This window comes from Herpailurus yagouaroundi, unplaced genomic scaffold, assembly GCF_014898765.1.
Source record: "Herpailurus yagouaroundi ecotype Mexico unplaced genomic scaffold, PumYag 140, whole genome shotgun sequence".
NCBI lineage: Eukaryota > Metazoa > Chordata > Mammalia > Carnivora > Felidae > Herpailurus > Herpailurus yagouaroundi.
In genome coordinates this window covers 51,289,525-51,304,626 of record NW_024412395.1, presented here as the reverse complement: position 1 = coordinate 51,304,626, position 15,102 = coordinate 51,289,525, and the positions used below count along the sequence as shown (strand labels likewise).

Genomic DNA, 15,102 nt, shown 5'->3' with positions numbered 1-15,102 from the left:
AAAGAAATAATGTATTGCCTTACAAAAAAAAAAAATCTCTAAAACAATTAAAATCCACAGTTTTATAGGCTACTTTACCACTGGATGTATTCTGTTCCTAAACATCAAAAAATTTAAGTTCCCTAAAGAGCAAACTAAATTACTCATTCAGTGGGAAGAAATTCAGCTCTGGGAAACAGGGTTGCAGTCCATTTAAATTACTAACGTCAAATACAAATAAATGTGCACATTCTAATGAAATATACATTTAAGAATCACAATATTTAATTTAAAAGTTAAGTAATTCAAATAAGTTTATTTCTAAATACTTAAACATTTAAACATTTTAAATATTGCTAAACATTTTAATGCCTACCTTTTAGGCATGAAAATAATCATAATCTATAATCATATGTATTTATGAAATAAGGGTATATGCTAGGCATAAGTTATTTATAAAGACCTGGTTTCATACTTTGAAAAAATTACATTAAGACACAAAACTTACAATATACTTTTTTCCTTCAATTTGTGTTTTTGTTAATTTTTTTAATTAATTTGGTTTCTGTTTGTTTTCTTTTTAATGACTAAGCAAAACTTAGAAAAGGCATGTAATCTCACTGTGAGAACTTTACAATGGCCTGGACAATTTTAACCAAATTGGGTTTCCCTTAAAAGAAAACCCAAAATATGCTGGGTATCCTATAAAGTCTCCTATTAAAATGACAAGCTTTATAAGTTATTTTATATTTAAGAAAATAGGAATTTATATATTCAAGAAATAAGAATCTAAAATTTCCACTAAACTAAATTTAAATCAAGTTATTTGATTTATCATACTGTAGAAAAATTCCACGGACAGATCATTCCTATTCAACCAGAATTTTCTTACGAGGTCAATCCTAAGAAAATGAAAGGTGTAAATAAGCAACATAAACATAGTATTTACACACAAATGTACATATACATACACACACATACATAACATATATATAAACATACACACATATATACACACACACATACACATAGCATAACTGGGTGGGTCTATATTCATCTCAGTCTTCTACACCATTACTACTACAATATTGTATGTAAGTTTTTTAAAACCGTGAAACCTTAGCAAAATTAAATCATATTCAATTTAGTTTTCACATAAATCGTATTTTATTGCAAGTATGCAGTTGGTAACTGTCCAAACACAAAATGTTGAATTAACTGTTATATGTTCTCCCGAAGTATTCTGGATAAATGACAACAATAGTCTAGGAATGTGCAGACTAGAAAATTACTTCCCAAGCCATTAGATCCTTTTACATCAATTTATGTCCAGCATCTGCATTCTTAAATGAAAGACTAATGTCTCCTTATCTTGATCTCTAACCTGCTTGCAATTTCCTTAAGTCTGGTTCCTTTTTTCCTAGGTTCTAAAGACTACATATTGTTCATTTACCCATACTACCCTCTGCTCCAGGAACAGGGCAGACAGAATGGCCCTGATGAACCACATGCATATATGACCTATAAAATGTGAACACAGGGGAGGAAAAAGGAGGAGAGTAATTGAAAGAACGATAGACCTTGACTCAGATCTGAATTCTAGTGCTACATGCCACTAACTTTGCTGCATGACATTCAAGTTACGTTATCTCTCTAAATGTTACCTATTATAACACTACTTGGGATGAAATACGAAGTATGCTTCTAAGGATATCCAGGGGTCTACAACATCAGTTCTGGCAGAATGTGTTTACAAGTTCCTAACTGTGCCTGCTTCTTTTCTATTTACTTCTTTTATGGTTCTCCATTTTCATTCAATTAAGTTTTCTAAAATTCCTATTTGGAATTATTTCTTAGGTACTGAACACCTACTCAGTCAATTAGACTAATCCTACCTAATTTGAAAGATGAGAAGTATTTACCTCTATTTTCTTGAGCCCCCTGCTAGCTACTAATAGAGGCTTAGAGCATGCCTGATCTCTTGCTTTGGCTCCTTTATCTGATTTTCTAAACCACCTACAGTCTTCTAGGATATTACTAGATCTTTTACTAGCTGAAAACAAAGAAAATAAGTTCTTCTTACTTATGAATTAAAAACAAATTAAAAGTGTTTAATATATTACCATGTTTTTGTTTACAGTATTATCACTTCTTGATAGGACTTGAACAGCGATTTCTTAACAACACCCTTCATATATAATACTCACATGCTTTGAGGTAGACTGTCCCAAAATGTTAACAATATACTTTTTCCCACATATCCTATAATACATAAGAACATTTCACCCAATATTTCATTAAAATAAAAACTCTTCAGAAAACGAAGGAAACCTGCATTTTTATGATCCTTTGAGGAATTTCTAAAACTAGCCATAATTTTAACCAACATAAAAAATACGTATCCTTTCTTCAAATAAATATGAATGGCAGTAAACAAACCAAAAAACCAACTACCAATAATAGGTAAATATTGAAGTACATAACATGTATACCTACCTAGCAACAGAATACATAAAGAGAAAATCATTGTCTGGTGAGCCTGGCGTCTTGCTATAGTCTCTATATTTTTTCTGAGTGGTATTTTTGATATCTTTCATAACAGATTCCATTTCTTTACTTAAGTTGGTTTCTGACTGCAAAAAAAGGAAACATATATAAAGTTTATTCATATTCACTTTCTCTAATATAGTCTACACTACAAGGTTTATCATACGAATACACTAGGAAATTAAAGTTAAAAAGTTAAAACAAATGTACATTAACTTTCTACCATAAATATATTTACTGTACAAAGATAAAATAGATTAAGAAATATTTTCTCTTATCTTATCCTAATTCTATATTGTGATTGGTTAACCTATAATCTAACCATGAACTAACCACACAAACCTATATGCTAAACAAATGAGTAGATGTCATTAAAATAATATTTTGGAACAGTTTTCATGTTTATAAACAACCTGATTTTCATTTCAGTTCATTTCTCAAACACTAATATTGATGCCCCTTGCTTTAAGCATATTTTAAACACATAAAAATTTGGATTTACAAAAGAAGAAAACTACAGACTCTAAAATTATAGTCTTCAACTGAGAAAAGAAACTGCCAAGAGATGAATCTTTCAGAGTAGCTTTTAACTATAAATTTCTGTCCCAAAAGTCAAATATTAATAGTTTTCATACATTTACTGCTTAAACTAGGCACAGCTATGACTTCTTTCAGGGACCACATCATAAACCTGTATTAAAGGGGAAATATTTAAGTATTTAAAATTTTTTTTTTAACATTTATTTATTTTTGAGACAGAGAGAGACAGAGCATGAATGGGGGAGGGGCAGAGAGAGAAGGAGACACAGAATCGGAAGCAGGCTCCAGGCTCTGAGCCATCAGCCCAGAGCCCGACGCGGGGCTCGAACTCACGGACCGCGAGATTGTGACCTGAGTCGAAGTCGGACACTCAACCGACTGAGCCACCCAGGCGCCCCTTTAAGTATTTAAATCAAATTAAAAAATCCTGGAGCGCCTGGGTGGCTCAGTCAGTTGAGCATCTGGCTTCGGCTCAGGTCATGATCTCACCGTTTGTGAGTTCGAGCCCTGTGTCCGGCTCTGTCCTGACAGCTCAGAGCCTGGAACCTGCTTCAGATTCTGTGTCTCCCTCTCTCTCTGCCCCTCTCCTGCTCACGCTCTGTCTCTGTCTCTCAATAATAAATAAATGTTTAAAAAAATAATTTAAGAAATAAAATTAAAAAATCCTGCTGAATGGGATAAAAGATGGGTTCACTTACACCAAATCCCACAGTAAAACAGACTGACTTGTGAATGGTTCAATCAAGTGTATGATATTTTATCTAACACACACACAATGTATGCAAATCTGTAACTATACACATAAAAAGTGTGTATGTGTACACATATCATCTTAATCCTAATATACCTAACAGACATATTTTAAAGTGGTTAGACTATGCTTCACATTACAAGATACATATATATGTAATTTATTTGTTTGTTTGGTTTAAGATTTCAACATCTTAAAAGAGTCTAACCATATCTAAGCTTATAGAATTTCATGATCTGGAAGATGTATATTAAAACTATAACAATTTAGATGAAGGAAAAAGTATAGTCTTTGGTAAGAATTTGTTCCATTATTCTCATTTTTGTTTGTAGCAACCACAAACAGAAGAGAAAAACATCTAAAAGCAATTTCTATTAAATGTTTAAAGGTCCAGAGCAATTCAGAAAGGGAATGAAAATGAAAGGAAGGAAAATGAGAGCTGAAAGCATAGCTGAGGTTACCAGGGTATTTCTGCCTTACACTGATGCTTACTGGGAAAGCTCCCGGCCGTCCCTGCAGCTCCTCCACTTCCTTTATGAGGTCTTGAATGCTTTTGTTACTAGCACGTTGCCAAAGGTTACTTTCCACATTACTTCCAGGATAACAAGGAAGAACACTGTTAGCAAATTGCCTGCAGAGAGGACACGTGAATTCTCCTTTGTCCACTGAGAAGCCCTGAAGAACCTGGTCATTCTAAAAGATGAAATAAACATACAGATTTATAATGCACACCTCTACAGAAAACAAAATTTACATCATTACATTTTATGGTAAAGAAATGAACCATACAAAAAAAAAAAAAAAAAAAAAAAAAAACACCCAAAGGGGTACCCCGGTGGCTCACTCAGTTAAGCATCCAACTTCAGTTCAGGCCACGATCTCACATTTGGCAGGTTTGAGCCCCGCATCAAGCTCTCTGTTGTCAGCATGGATCCCACCCCGGATCCTCTGTCCCTCCCTCTCTGCTCCTCCCCTGCTTGTGCGTGCACGTCGTCTTTCTCTCTTGATGAAGAATTGACAACTTTTGAGAATTAAGCCTTAAAAACGTGATGTGTCTTTAACTGCCAAACACAACTGACTGGACTTCATGCAGTGGATTTGCTTAGGATTAATGGATGGGGAAAGATTCAGTTATAGTATTCAGAACATAAGTGTAAGAGGAGGGGAATTAATTTATCACCCTTTTCTTCAGATGTTTCTGATAGAAAGAGGAGGAAAGAGAATTTTTTAAAGAGACACATAAGTGTATATGCCTAGGAAAATTCTTGTTCACGAGAGACTGCTATACATGCTAACTAACCAGAAAACTTAAGGCAGGAATCCAGACGGTTACATTTGTTCCTTTCTTTTGCATGACACCACCACACATCTATTTTGCTCTTTAGGCCACTGCTATTTAGTCCTAACCACTATATTACTCTTTTTCTCAGCAGTCTCTTTCTTATTCTGCCACTAACCTAATGTTCTATCTCAAAATATGTTTTAATGTATTAATGTAAATGTACAAATGCTACAATATGACCATTATCACGAACAAGACAAAAATAATGAGCAAAAAAGGATACAAAGAGAAGAAAATGAATCTGTCTATGGTTACAAAGGTAATGACAATGTCAGGATGAATTTAAATTTCCCCACTCTTTTGTTTTTAATTTTTTTTATGTTTACTTATTTTGAGAGAGAAAGAGCACACACAAGTGGGGAGGGGCAGAGAGAAGGAGAGACAGAATCCCTAGCAGGCTCCACATCATCAGCACAGACCTCTATGCGGGGCTTGAACCCACAAACCACGAGATCATGACCTGAGCTGAGATCAAGAGCTGGACACTTAACCAACTGAGCCACCCAGGTGCCCCTAAGTTCCCCACTCTTAATTGCTTTATCTTGGATCTCAAATACTTTGACTAAAAGAACAAAATTCTACTTTTTTCACTTTTTGACACTTCTTTTAAGTTCTTAAAAATATAACACCATGTCTTCTTAAATCCAATTCTACAAATATTTGTTAAGCTCCTAACGTGTCAAATGCTGTGCCAGGTGATAGCATAAAGACTTAAGGTACATCTTCACTTAAGGTCCTAACAATATAAAAGCAAATAGAAACGAATAAATTATAACAATAGTGTGAAAAATACAACAGAGAAGGCTTCTCAGAGGAGACTCGTGAGCTAAGTTTTAAAGATATACAAGAAGAGTAGAGCATACTAGACGGTTGGGGAAAGGGTCCTGATATCACTGAAGACCGTTCTATGATAAGCTCCTCTATAATTTAATTTTAAAGAATGCTAGATCCCCCTCTTTGCCTTGATTGAAAATGTGTTCTTTCCTAAAGCCTCTCCAGAAGCATTCTCAAGTAGGCACTGCTCATTCTCCCACAATTCTCCCACATCCCTCCCACCTAGTATCCTTCTCATCTCCAGTGCTGGCTTGAGATCTTTACTCTTGCATTCTCCCATGTCTGCAGCTAATGTCATTTGGTGACATCACCCTTTTCCTTCCTTTTTACTGTCATCCACTGTCCTCCATCACTCAAGAGTTTGGTACCTAAATCAGTTTTCCTCATCGCTCCAAGTCCCGTCATCCTCCTGTGCAACTTCAGTGTGTAACGGAGACAACCAATCTTACATCTCAGTCTATCAGCTCTCTGACCTCATTATTTCTTATAGCTTTGACCTCCACTCTACTCTAGCACCTGCTACCATGACTATCCCCTTATACGGAAATGACCCCAAAGTGTCCGTATCTGAAAATATTAAATCCAAACAGCTTACATTCTGACTGCCAACTCCTAGCTGTCCTAGTTTCTCTTTTTTTTCCCACTTTATCAAGCTTTTCCTCTCCTGCCTATACACGATCTACCACTTCAAAAACTCTTCGGTCAATACTTCTCATTCCCTGTCAATTTGTCCTTCTATCATGCACACTCCACAAAACCTTCATACAAAATTAACCCAATGTATGGCTTCTCCAATTCTACACTTGAATTAAGGGTTGTTATGGAATACTGAAATAGCTTCTTGCTACAAACTGTTTCCATGCCAACTGAGCCCTGAATACTTCCTGACAATCTCTCTCCAACATCCTATGAAGCACTCTCTCACCCAATTCCGAAGTGTTTCTTCCAAACCACCTCCTCACTTGTCAAGTCCCTTCACCCACCTGAGCCTTGCCCCCTTTACTCTAGAAGCATAAAGCTACACTTCCTATCTCAGAAAAGAGAGTCATGACAGCTCCTTCTGCTTCCTACCTTCTCCCATCTCAATATCTAATTAATAAATCTCACAAGTCCTTCCATCTACTTCCTTCTACTCTCTTTGCTAATATCTCCTAACTAGTCTTCCAACCATACTGTTGCCAACGTGATCCACCTAATGTGACTCTTATTCCCAATCAAAATCTTTCAATGATCACCTGATTCCTTCCTCCCTCTGACACTCCACATGCTATCTCTCACCACATCCAGAAGACCTTTCTTCTAAATATATTTCAAATCTCTAAGCTCTTCTCCATCTCCAGTGCCATGACTAACCCCAAGCCACCATCATTTCGTACCTCATTGCATTCTTTCTTACTCTCCTGCAATCCCACCATAATCCCCTACCATCCTACACAATTACCACAATGATCTTTCTGAACATATCTCTGCTTAAAAGTCTTAAATGGCTTTAATGGCTCTCTGTAAAGAACCTATCTAAACAAAGTCCAAGTTCCTTACATGAACTACCAGGTCCTCTACAGTATGACCCCTAATCTTCCCTTATCTCTCATCACTCAAGCACTTTAATTCATCAAATGTTCTGGCACTTGGCAGATGTTCCAAAAAGGCCCTGTGTATACCTCATAACACTCAGCACATACACCATCTCATGCAATCCATAGTAAACTCCTAAAGGGAAGGAACTGTGTCTTATTCACTGATGAATCCCCAATGTCTATCAAAGTATCTGGAACACCGTAAGCACTGAATAAATATTTGTTGAATGAACGACTGAATGGAGATATATGAAAAATGGATAATGTGCTAAAGGAACCATTAATTAGCTTATTAATGCTGAATTGATGAAAGATAAAGCTGAAGCAACAACAGGCAAGCCCAGATCATGAAGTGCCTTGAATGCCATTCAGAGAAGAGTGGACTTTATCCCATCAGGAAGAATTCAGTAAAGGATTTTTAAGCCAATGACATATGTCATCGGATTTACATATTAGAAAGATCAATGTAATGAATAAATCAGACGTGGAGTAAGGAAACTGATAAGAAAGCAATTGCAATAGTCAAGATGAGAAATGAAGGCATACACAAAAAGGCAGAAGCAACAATAATGAAAGTAGAGTACAGTCAAGTGAGACTTAAGAAACAGAATTAATAGAATTTGCTAAATGAATGTGATAGGGAAGGATAAGAAAGGAAAAATAGGAATCCACTGCTTCTGAGCTAGGAATCAGGGAATAGAGAAGACCACACTTCTAAGAAGTTGAGCTAAGAAAAAGAGAAAAACTGCAGCTACAGGGGAATGCAAAGTCAAACGAAGGAATTCTGAATGGCAGGGACCTGAGCATCTTTATGGACTGAAAAGAAACAATAGAATGGGCAGAAAAACTTAAGATACGGAATAAAAAGAGGTTACTTACTAATAGATCAAAGCTCCTAAGGTAATGGGAGAAAGGAATATTAGAGCATAAACAGAAAAATTATTCCTGAACAGAAGAAGGAATACTATCTCAAAGAGTAGAGAAGAAAAGGATTGGTTGGGATGCAGACTCATTTATCAGGGAATAGATCAGCAAAGTAGGAAGCTAAGGTAGCGTGTGACAGAAAGCCACTGTTTTCTCGGTAACAAAGAAAGAGACAGAATCTGATGAGGGGAAAGGAATCTTGGAGTTTAGGCAAAGAGCCTGGGATAGAGGAGGCAAAGGTTTGGAATAGCTGCTGGGGACACTAAGAGAGGAAACCGATCAAAGACAGGTAAATGAATCGATAAATAATAGCTACAATCTGTGACCCTAGTTTAAGCCACTATTATATAGGAAACCACAAATTTACAGACATACCACTTAACTTAGTTTCATGGTTTTTCTGGAGGGCTAGCTGCCTGGGTCTAAAACCAAGGGAGGAGGATTAAATGAATGATATTCAGAGCAGAATAGGCACTGTTCAAAAAAGTGAGGCTAGGAAGAACTAACGCTAGGGAAAATATAAAGGGGTTAAAGGACTAGAGATCTTGATGTCAGAAGCAAAACACGCTAATGAAAATGAAATAAGAAAATCTGAAGAGTGATCATATAACAAAATGATATAGTAGGATATTAAAGCATAGTATTTCAGAGCTAGAGTAGCAAAGTCTAGAATTACTACCATGGAAATCAGTTGCTAAAGTGAAGTAAAAAAAAAAAAAAAAATGAAATTCCTAAGGCTGAAGGGGTCAGGGAATTACAAGGCTGAATAGTTCAAATGGCAATCAAAATCACCCAAGATGAACTGGGATATATATGCTATAAAAATATTTAATACCTGGAAAGATACATATACCTTTAAATCAACTTACCCGTAATGATTCCATGTAAGATTTATGACAATCTATATGTAACGTGTGGCCACAGGTCTGTACATAAACACCTCCTTCCCAGCCAATTGATACTGCCAATAGACAAGAACTCTTAAAAAAAAAAAAAAGGAGACAATACATTAATTTTTAAGAAGCATAAACATACCTAAACATATCCACATAAACCTCTGAATGATTTCATACCGTTATACTAATGTGAACTTCATATTTTTATGATATAAAGTAACACCCAACTTGACAGCACCAAGGCAGTATCTTTAAACTTGAAATACCATAAAGTTCTACCTTCCAAATATCTAGGCTCATAATGAAAGAGAGCAACTATAAATTACACTTTCTCTACCCCATGAAATATAAACTCTTGATATTATATTATAGTTCACTATAAATTATTCTGCTATCGATTATTTTACCTGCTCTGTGATATCTGACATTAACAACTTCTTTCTTTTACTGTAATTCCAGTGTAGTTAACACACAGTGTTCTATTAGTTTCAGGTGTAAAATACAGTGATTCAATACGTCCATACATCATCCAGTGCTCATCATGACAAGTGCATTCCTTAATCCTATTTTACCCCTCCCTCCCCACCCACCTCCCCTCTGGTAACATCAGTTTGTTCTTTACAGTTAAGAGTCCATTTCTTTTGTTGTCTCTCTCTTTTCTTCCCTTATTTGTTTTGTTTCTTAAATTCCACATATAAGTGAAATCATATGATATTTGTCTTTCTCTGACTGACTTATTTTGCTAGCATTATACTCTCTAACTCCATCCATGTCATTGTAAATGGTAAGATTTCATTCTTTTTTATGGCTGAAAGGGTTAGTATCTGAAATATATAAAGAACTTATCAAGCTCAACACCCCAAAAATAAATAATCCAATTTAAAAATGCGCAGAAGACATGAACAAACACTTCTCCAAAGAAGATATCCAGATGACCAACAGACACATGAAAAGATGCTCAACATCACTCATCATCAGGGAAATGCAAATCAAAACTACAATGAGATACCATCTCACACTTGTCAGAATGGCTAAAATCAAAAACACAAGAAACAACAGGTGTTGGTAAGGATGTGGAGAAAAAGGAACCCTCATCCACTGTTGGTGGGAATGCAAATTGGTACAGCAGCTGTGGAAAACAGTATGGAGATTCCTCAAAAATCGAACTACCTTGTGATCCAGTAATTGTATTACTGGGTATTTACCCCCAAAATACAAAATTCCTAATTAAAAGGATACATGCATGCCTATGTTCATAGTAGTATTATTTATATAGAAGTTGTGGTATAGATAGATAGACAGATGGATGGATGGATAGATAGATAGATAGATAGATAGATAGATAGATAGATAGATGCAATGGAATAACAACTATTTTCTTTCTTGTCCCTTCAATGTTTATATTCCTCAAGGTTCTTTGTACCACTCTCTTCTTACTAGAGCTGTTCTGAGTGATTTAATCAGTAAATTTGACTACTCTCCAAACTTGGATCACTTGTCTTAGTGACAGATACAACCACTCAACTCCCAAGCAGAAATCTCTAGTTTGATGTCCCTCAGATAACATTAAGAAATATGTCACTGGGTGCCTGGGTGGCTCAGTTGGTTCAGTGTCAGACCCTTGATTTCAGCTCAGGTCATGATCTCACAGTTCATGGGACTGAGCCCTGTGTTGGGCTCCATGCTGATAGCACAGAGTCTGCTTGGGATTCTCTCTCTCCTCCTCTCTCTGCCCCTCCCCTACCCACACACACACTCTCTCTCTCATAATAAATAAATAAACATTTGTTTTAAATGTGTCATAAATTTGTCTTTTTTCCCCCATGAATCTTTCTTTTCCTCTTGGTTTAAAAACTCCACAATCTTTTCAGTCACCAAATCAGAATGCTAAGAGTTATTCTACATCACATTCTTTCTTTTACACCACAGTATTAGCTCCCAAACTATGCAGATTCTCTCTCCTAAATAAAACATGATTTGGGCCCCTCCTCTTCATTTCCACTATAACATTCATGTCTGCATCATTTGTTGTGGGGGAGGAGGTTTTTCAACAAAGTTTTTTAACTGGTCACCTTGATGCCAATTTCTTCTCTCCATAATGCATCACCCTCCATACATCTTTCTGGACTACAAATTTGGTCATAAGATAACCCCAAAAAGTACCTTAACATTTACATGGGTTTAATAGAATATACAATAAAGAAGGGACCCAGATTATATAAGCAACTACAATACCCTTTTGAAATCTGTTCTACAAGTTAACTTTTTTAATGTCCTTTTTCGTATATCTTCAACTCTTCCTTCTCTCCTTCTCTACTAATTCCTTCCCCTCAACCTATACACAGGCTTAGACTTTTCCTAAAATAATCCTCTTTGAATTTTCATTTGGCCTCTATCAATCACTATTTGGGTCTGAACTTGAGTCAGTTCACCCTCTAGAGTCTGTAGTAAACAGATGACTAGGCCAGAGCAAAATTAGGAAAAAGGTCTAACATGGGTGATAGCACATGATGAAAGATTTGAGAGCCACTAAAACTGAGTATAGCTTTAAACTTTATTTTTACTTTGGAAAGACACTTTTACAATATAATGTAAGATGACCAAATAATCTTTAAACAATAGTAAACAAAATTCTAATGTTAAATGAATGTTCTAATGTTCTAAAAGAATTCTAATGTTCTTCATGAACATCTGAAAGTTGAAAATATTACACGGTGCAAAATGCCTTTCCAGCCTATTTAAAGATGTGTAGCAGCACAAATCAAATACTCACAGCAGGTGAGCTAGCTTCTATTGTTACAAATCAGAATAGCAATAGGAGACCTGCTCATCTTTGTTTTATGTTTTGGAGCGCTTAAAGTAGAAACAGATTTAGATCATTTTAGAATGGTTAGATCATCTATAACAGGTTTAGAATCATTTTAGTCAGTTAATAAGCTGCTCTCTTTGGCAATGTATTATAAAAATGTAATTTATCTTACTTCTTTTTTTAATGTTATATTTATTTATTTTATTTTGAGAGAGAGAGCAAGAGAGAGCACCCAAGCACAGCAGGGGAGAGACAGAGACAGAGACAGAGAATCCTAAGCAGGCTCTGCACTGTCAGCACAGAGCCCGACACAGGGCTTAATCCTACGAATCGTAAGATCATGACCTGAGCTGAAATCAAGAGCCAGACGCTTAACCAACTGAGCCACCCAGGTGCCCCTTTCATTTTAATAAATCAGCTTTTAAAACTAAAATCAGTATGCCATTTGTCTAAGTAACTGTTAGATTTCTTGTTTGAATCAGAGTCAAAACAAAAAGGCAGGAAAATATTTACTAACATGAGACTAACATTTTAGGAAGACTTCAACAATGTGCCCACACCACTGTGCTAAGAATTGCTTACCACTGAATCTTCATAGCCTCAATATTTATTAAAACATTACCAAAAAAGGAATGAAAAGTTTACCAAGACCACTCAGTTATATATGGCAGAGTCCAAGTTCAAACCCAAGTCTATCTGACTCCAAAGCTCGGGCTCCCGCCCTACTCTGTCCTCTCTCTCATAATATAATACTCCCCATTTCAAGGGCACTACTGCCTTACACAACTAAAACTCTACAGGTTGACTCTGTAAAATGCATGCAACTGATATGAAGAGAACAATCTACATAGTTTAATTCTGTAATCAGAATCAGTGCTCATTAATAGAAACTCTTCTGCTGCATACAGTCTATCTGTCTGCCTGTATACAAAACTCAGGTACTCTATGCTAGAGTAATTCAGTAAGAAATCCACTAAGCATCTACAACCACACAGCATGTGCTAGCCCCTGAGGAGACCGTATAATCAATATAAGAATGGCCCTACACCTCTAGACGTATATAGTCCAGGGAGCACACCAGATATACAGAAAATAACCATTATGAAAGTAAAAAACTGTTGTATAAAAATATATATAAGAATAAAATCCCATAATCATTAACAGAAACACAACAGAGATTCTGTCCAGTTCAGATTTCAGTTCAAAGTTCCTACAAAAAAGATTTTTTTTTTCTAGAAATGAGTAACTATTCTGGCTGCTTTAAGAAAGAGATACGCTACTTTTTCTCTCCTTTATTAGAACTCCCCTTCCCTCAAAATTATTTTGTTCTTAAGTCTGGGTTATATTTCCATTGAATCAAGTTTTTTTCCTTTTCTGCTTGGCTCTAGGATTCATCCTTACTCATCTATTCTAAAGTGATTCGAAACGATAAAATTCAGGATTATGACAACAAAATAAAATCTAAATAAAGGTGATAGTAAATTTCTGCAAAAGAGGAACTTGGCACAGTTTCATTGTTTTCTTCAAAATGAAGATATTTATTGGTCTATGATTAATAAATTAACATACATATGCTGCAAAAATTTAAAGAAACAATACAGAATAAAGAAAAAGCATGAAAATGTATGTGTGTGTACATATGTATGCATACACACACACACACACACACACACACACACACACACACACACACTTTTTTTTTTTTTTTTTTTAAAGAGAGAGGGAGCAAACAGGGCAGAGGAAGAAGGAGAGAAAATCTTAAACAGATTCCATGCCCAGCATGGAGCCCGAGAGGCAGGGCTCAATCTCACAACCGTGAGATCATAACTTGAGCAGAAATCAAGAGTCAGACATTTAACCTACTGAGCCACCCAGGCACCCCTCTTTTTCCAAATAAGAATAATTTCATTGTAAAGCCTCTGAAAATATATGGGAACATGATCCTCACTACCTAACCCAAACTGCCTTATAAGGCCTAACTTGAGCCCTCTCACTGGGCTAGCCCGAATATTAAAAACACCACTCTACATTTATACTGACCTTTATAACATGTACAGTGATCTAAAGAAATTTCTAACCTGGTGGGTTACTGTATGAACGCTCATATGAGGCCTATTTGATACATGAGAAAATGGAGTCCTAGTCTGTTTTTTTGGCAAGCTTACATGGCTAAGCAATGGCAGAATCAGGACCAAGCCCCAGTTTTTCTCAACTGTAACTCTTTCTACCCTACACAGTGCCTCCGTTACTAGAGCCATCATTTTCTCCAGAACCCACTAGAAACCTTCTCCTCAGTCCAAACTACTGAACCACATCCTACTCTGACTCCCATCATTACTAGGTCAGTTGCTGCTTATTCTCATTAAGTTTCTGTCTTCCACATCTCCTACTAGTTTCTTCCATTTAATCCAGTGTGTTATGGGCAAAAAGGAATCATATGTGAAAATGTATCAAGATATTCATCTCATATAGCTAACTAAAAATAATGTTTCACTTCATATTTTAACTATTTTAAGTTATTATTATATATTTACTTAATTCAAGATACAGTAAATCCAAAAAACAACAGGTGAATGGAAACCCCATTTAATAATCCACTGAGAGAATACTGAAAATGGTACAGAAATTTTATAAGGAAGTTAACAATGCTGGTGCTGCTAAATAAACTAAGTTGACCTTCCAAGACCAATAACACCTGAGTGCTAGATAGAGCCCCTAGATGTAAAGAGTTGGAAAAAAACCTATCAAGTTCACAACAACAAACCATAGAAGCCATGAATTAATCTGTCCCTACTTTAGATTTTAAAAGCATCATAATGAGATTTTATTGTATATGTTTAAAAGAAAGTAAAAGGAGGCAAAAATCTTCATAAAATATTCATGCCATAACTAAAAGTTTTTAT

General features: G+C 35.8%; 1 protein-coding gene and 1 long non-coding RNA gene across 7 annotated transcripts in view; one reads left to right on the top strand and one right to left on the bottom strand.

The window, feature by feature from the left end:
• The window catches only part of UBR3 (ubiquitin protein ligase E3 component n-recognin 3), a 244,688-nt gene that overhangs the window by 72,798 nt on the left and 156,788 nt on the right, over positions 1-15,102 (bottom strand). For 4 of the 6 annotated variants that reach the window (XR_005790352.1, XM_040475345.1, XM_040475340.1 and 1 more), the window contains 3 exons: positions 9,364-9,474; positions 4,298-4,510; positions 2,476-2,612 (listed from right to left, as the gene is read on the bottom strand). Coding sequence is in view for 5 of the 6 variants with exons in the window: in XM_040475345.1 (XP_040331279.1) it covers positions 2,476-2,612; positions 4,298-4,510; positions 9,364-9,474 (461 nt within the window). In the remaining variant the exon portion in view is untranslated. The remainder of the gene's footprint in view (positions 1-2,475; positions 2,613-4,297; positions 4,511-9,363; positions 9,475-15,102) is intronic. The other 2 variants (XM_040475341.1, XM_040475344.1) reach the window with 1 other exon arrangement.
• Positions 11,256-13,821, top strand: LOC121030678 (uncharacterized). The gene is made up of 2 exons (XR_005790353.1): positions 11,256-12,168; positions 13,588-13,821. It is a non-coding gene; the product is annotated as an uncharacterized LOC121030678 (long non-coding RNA).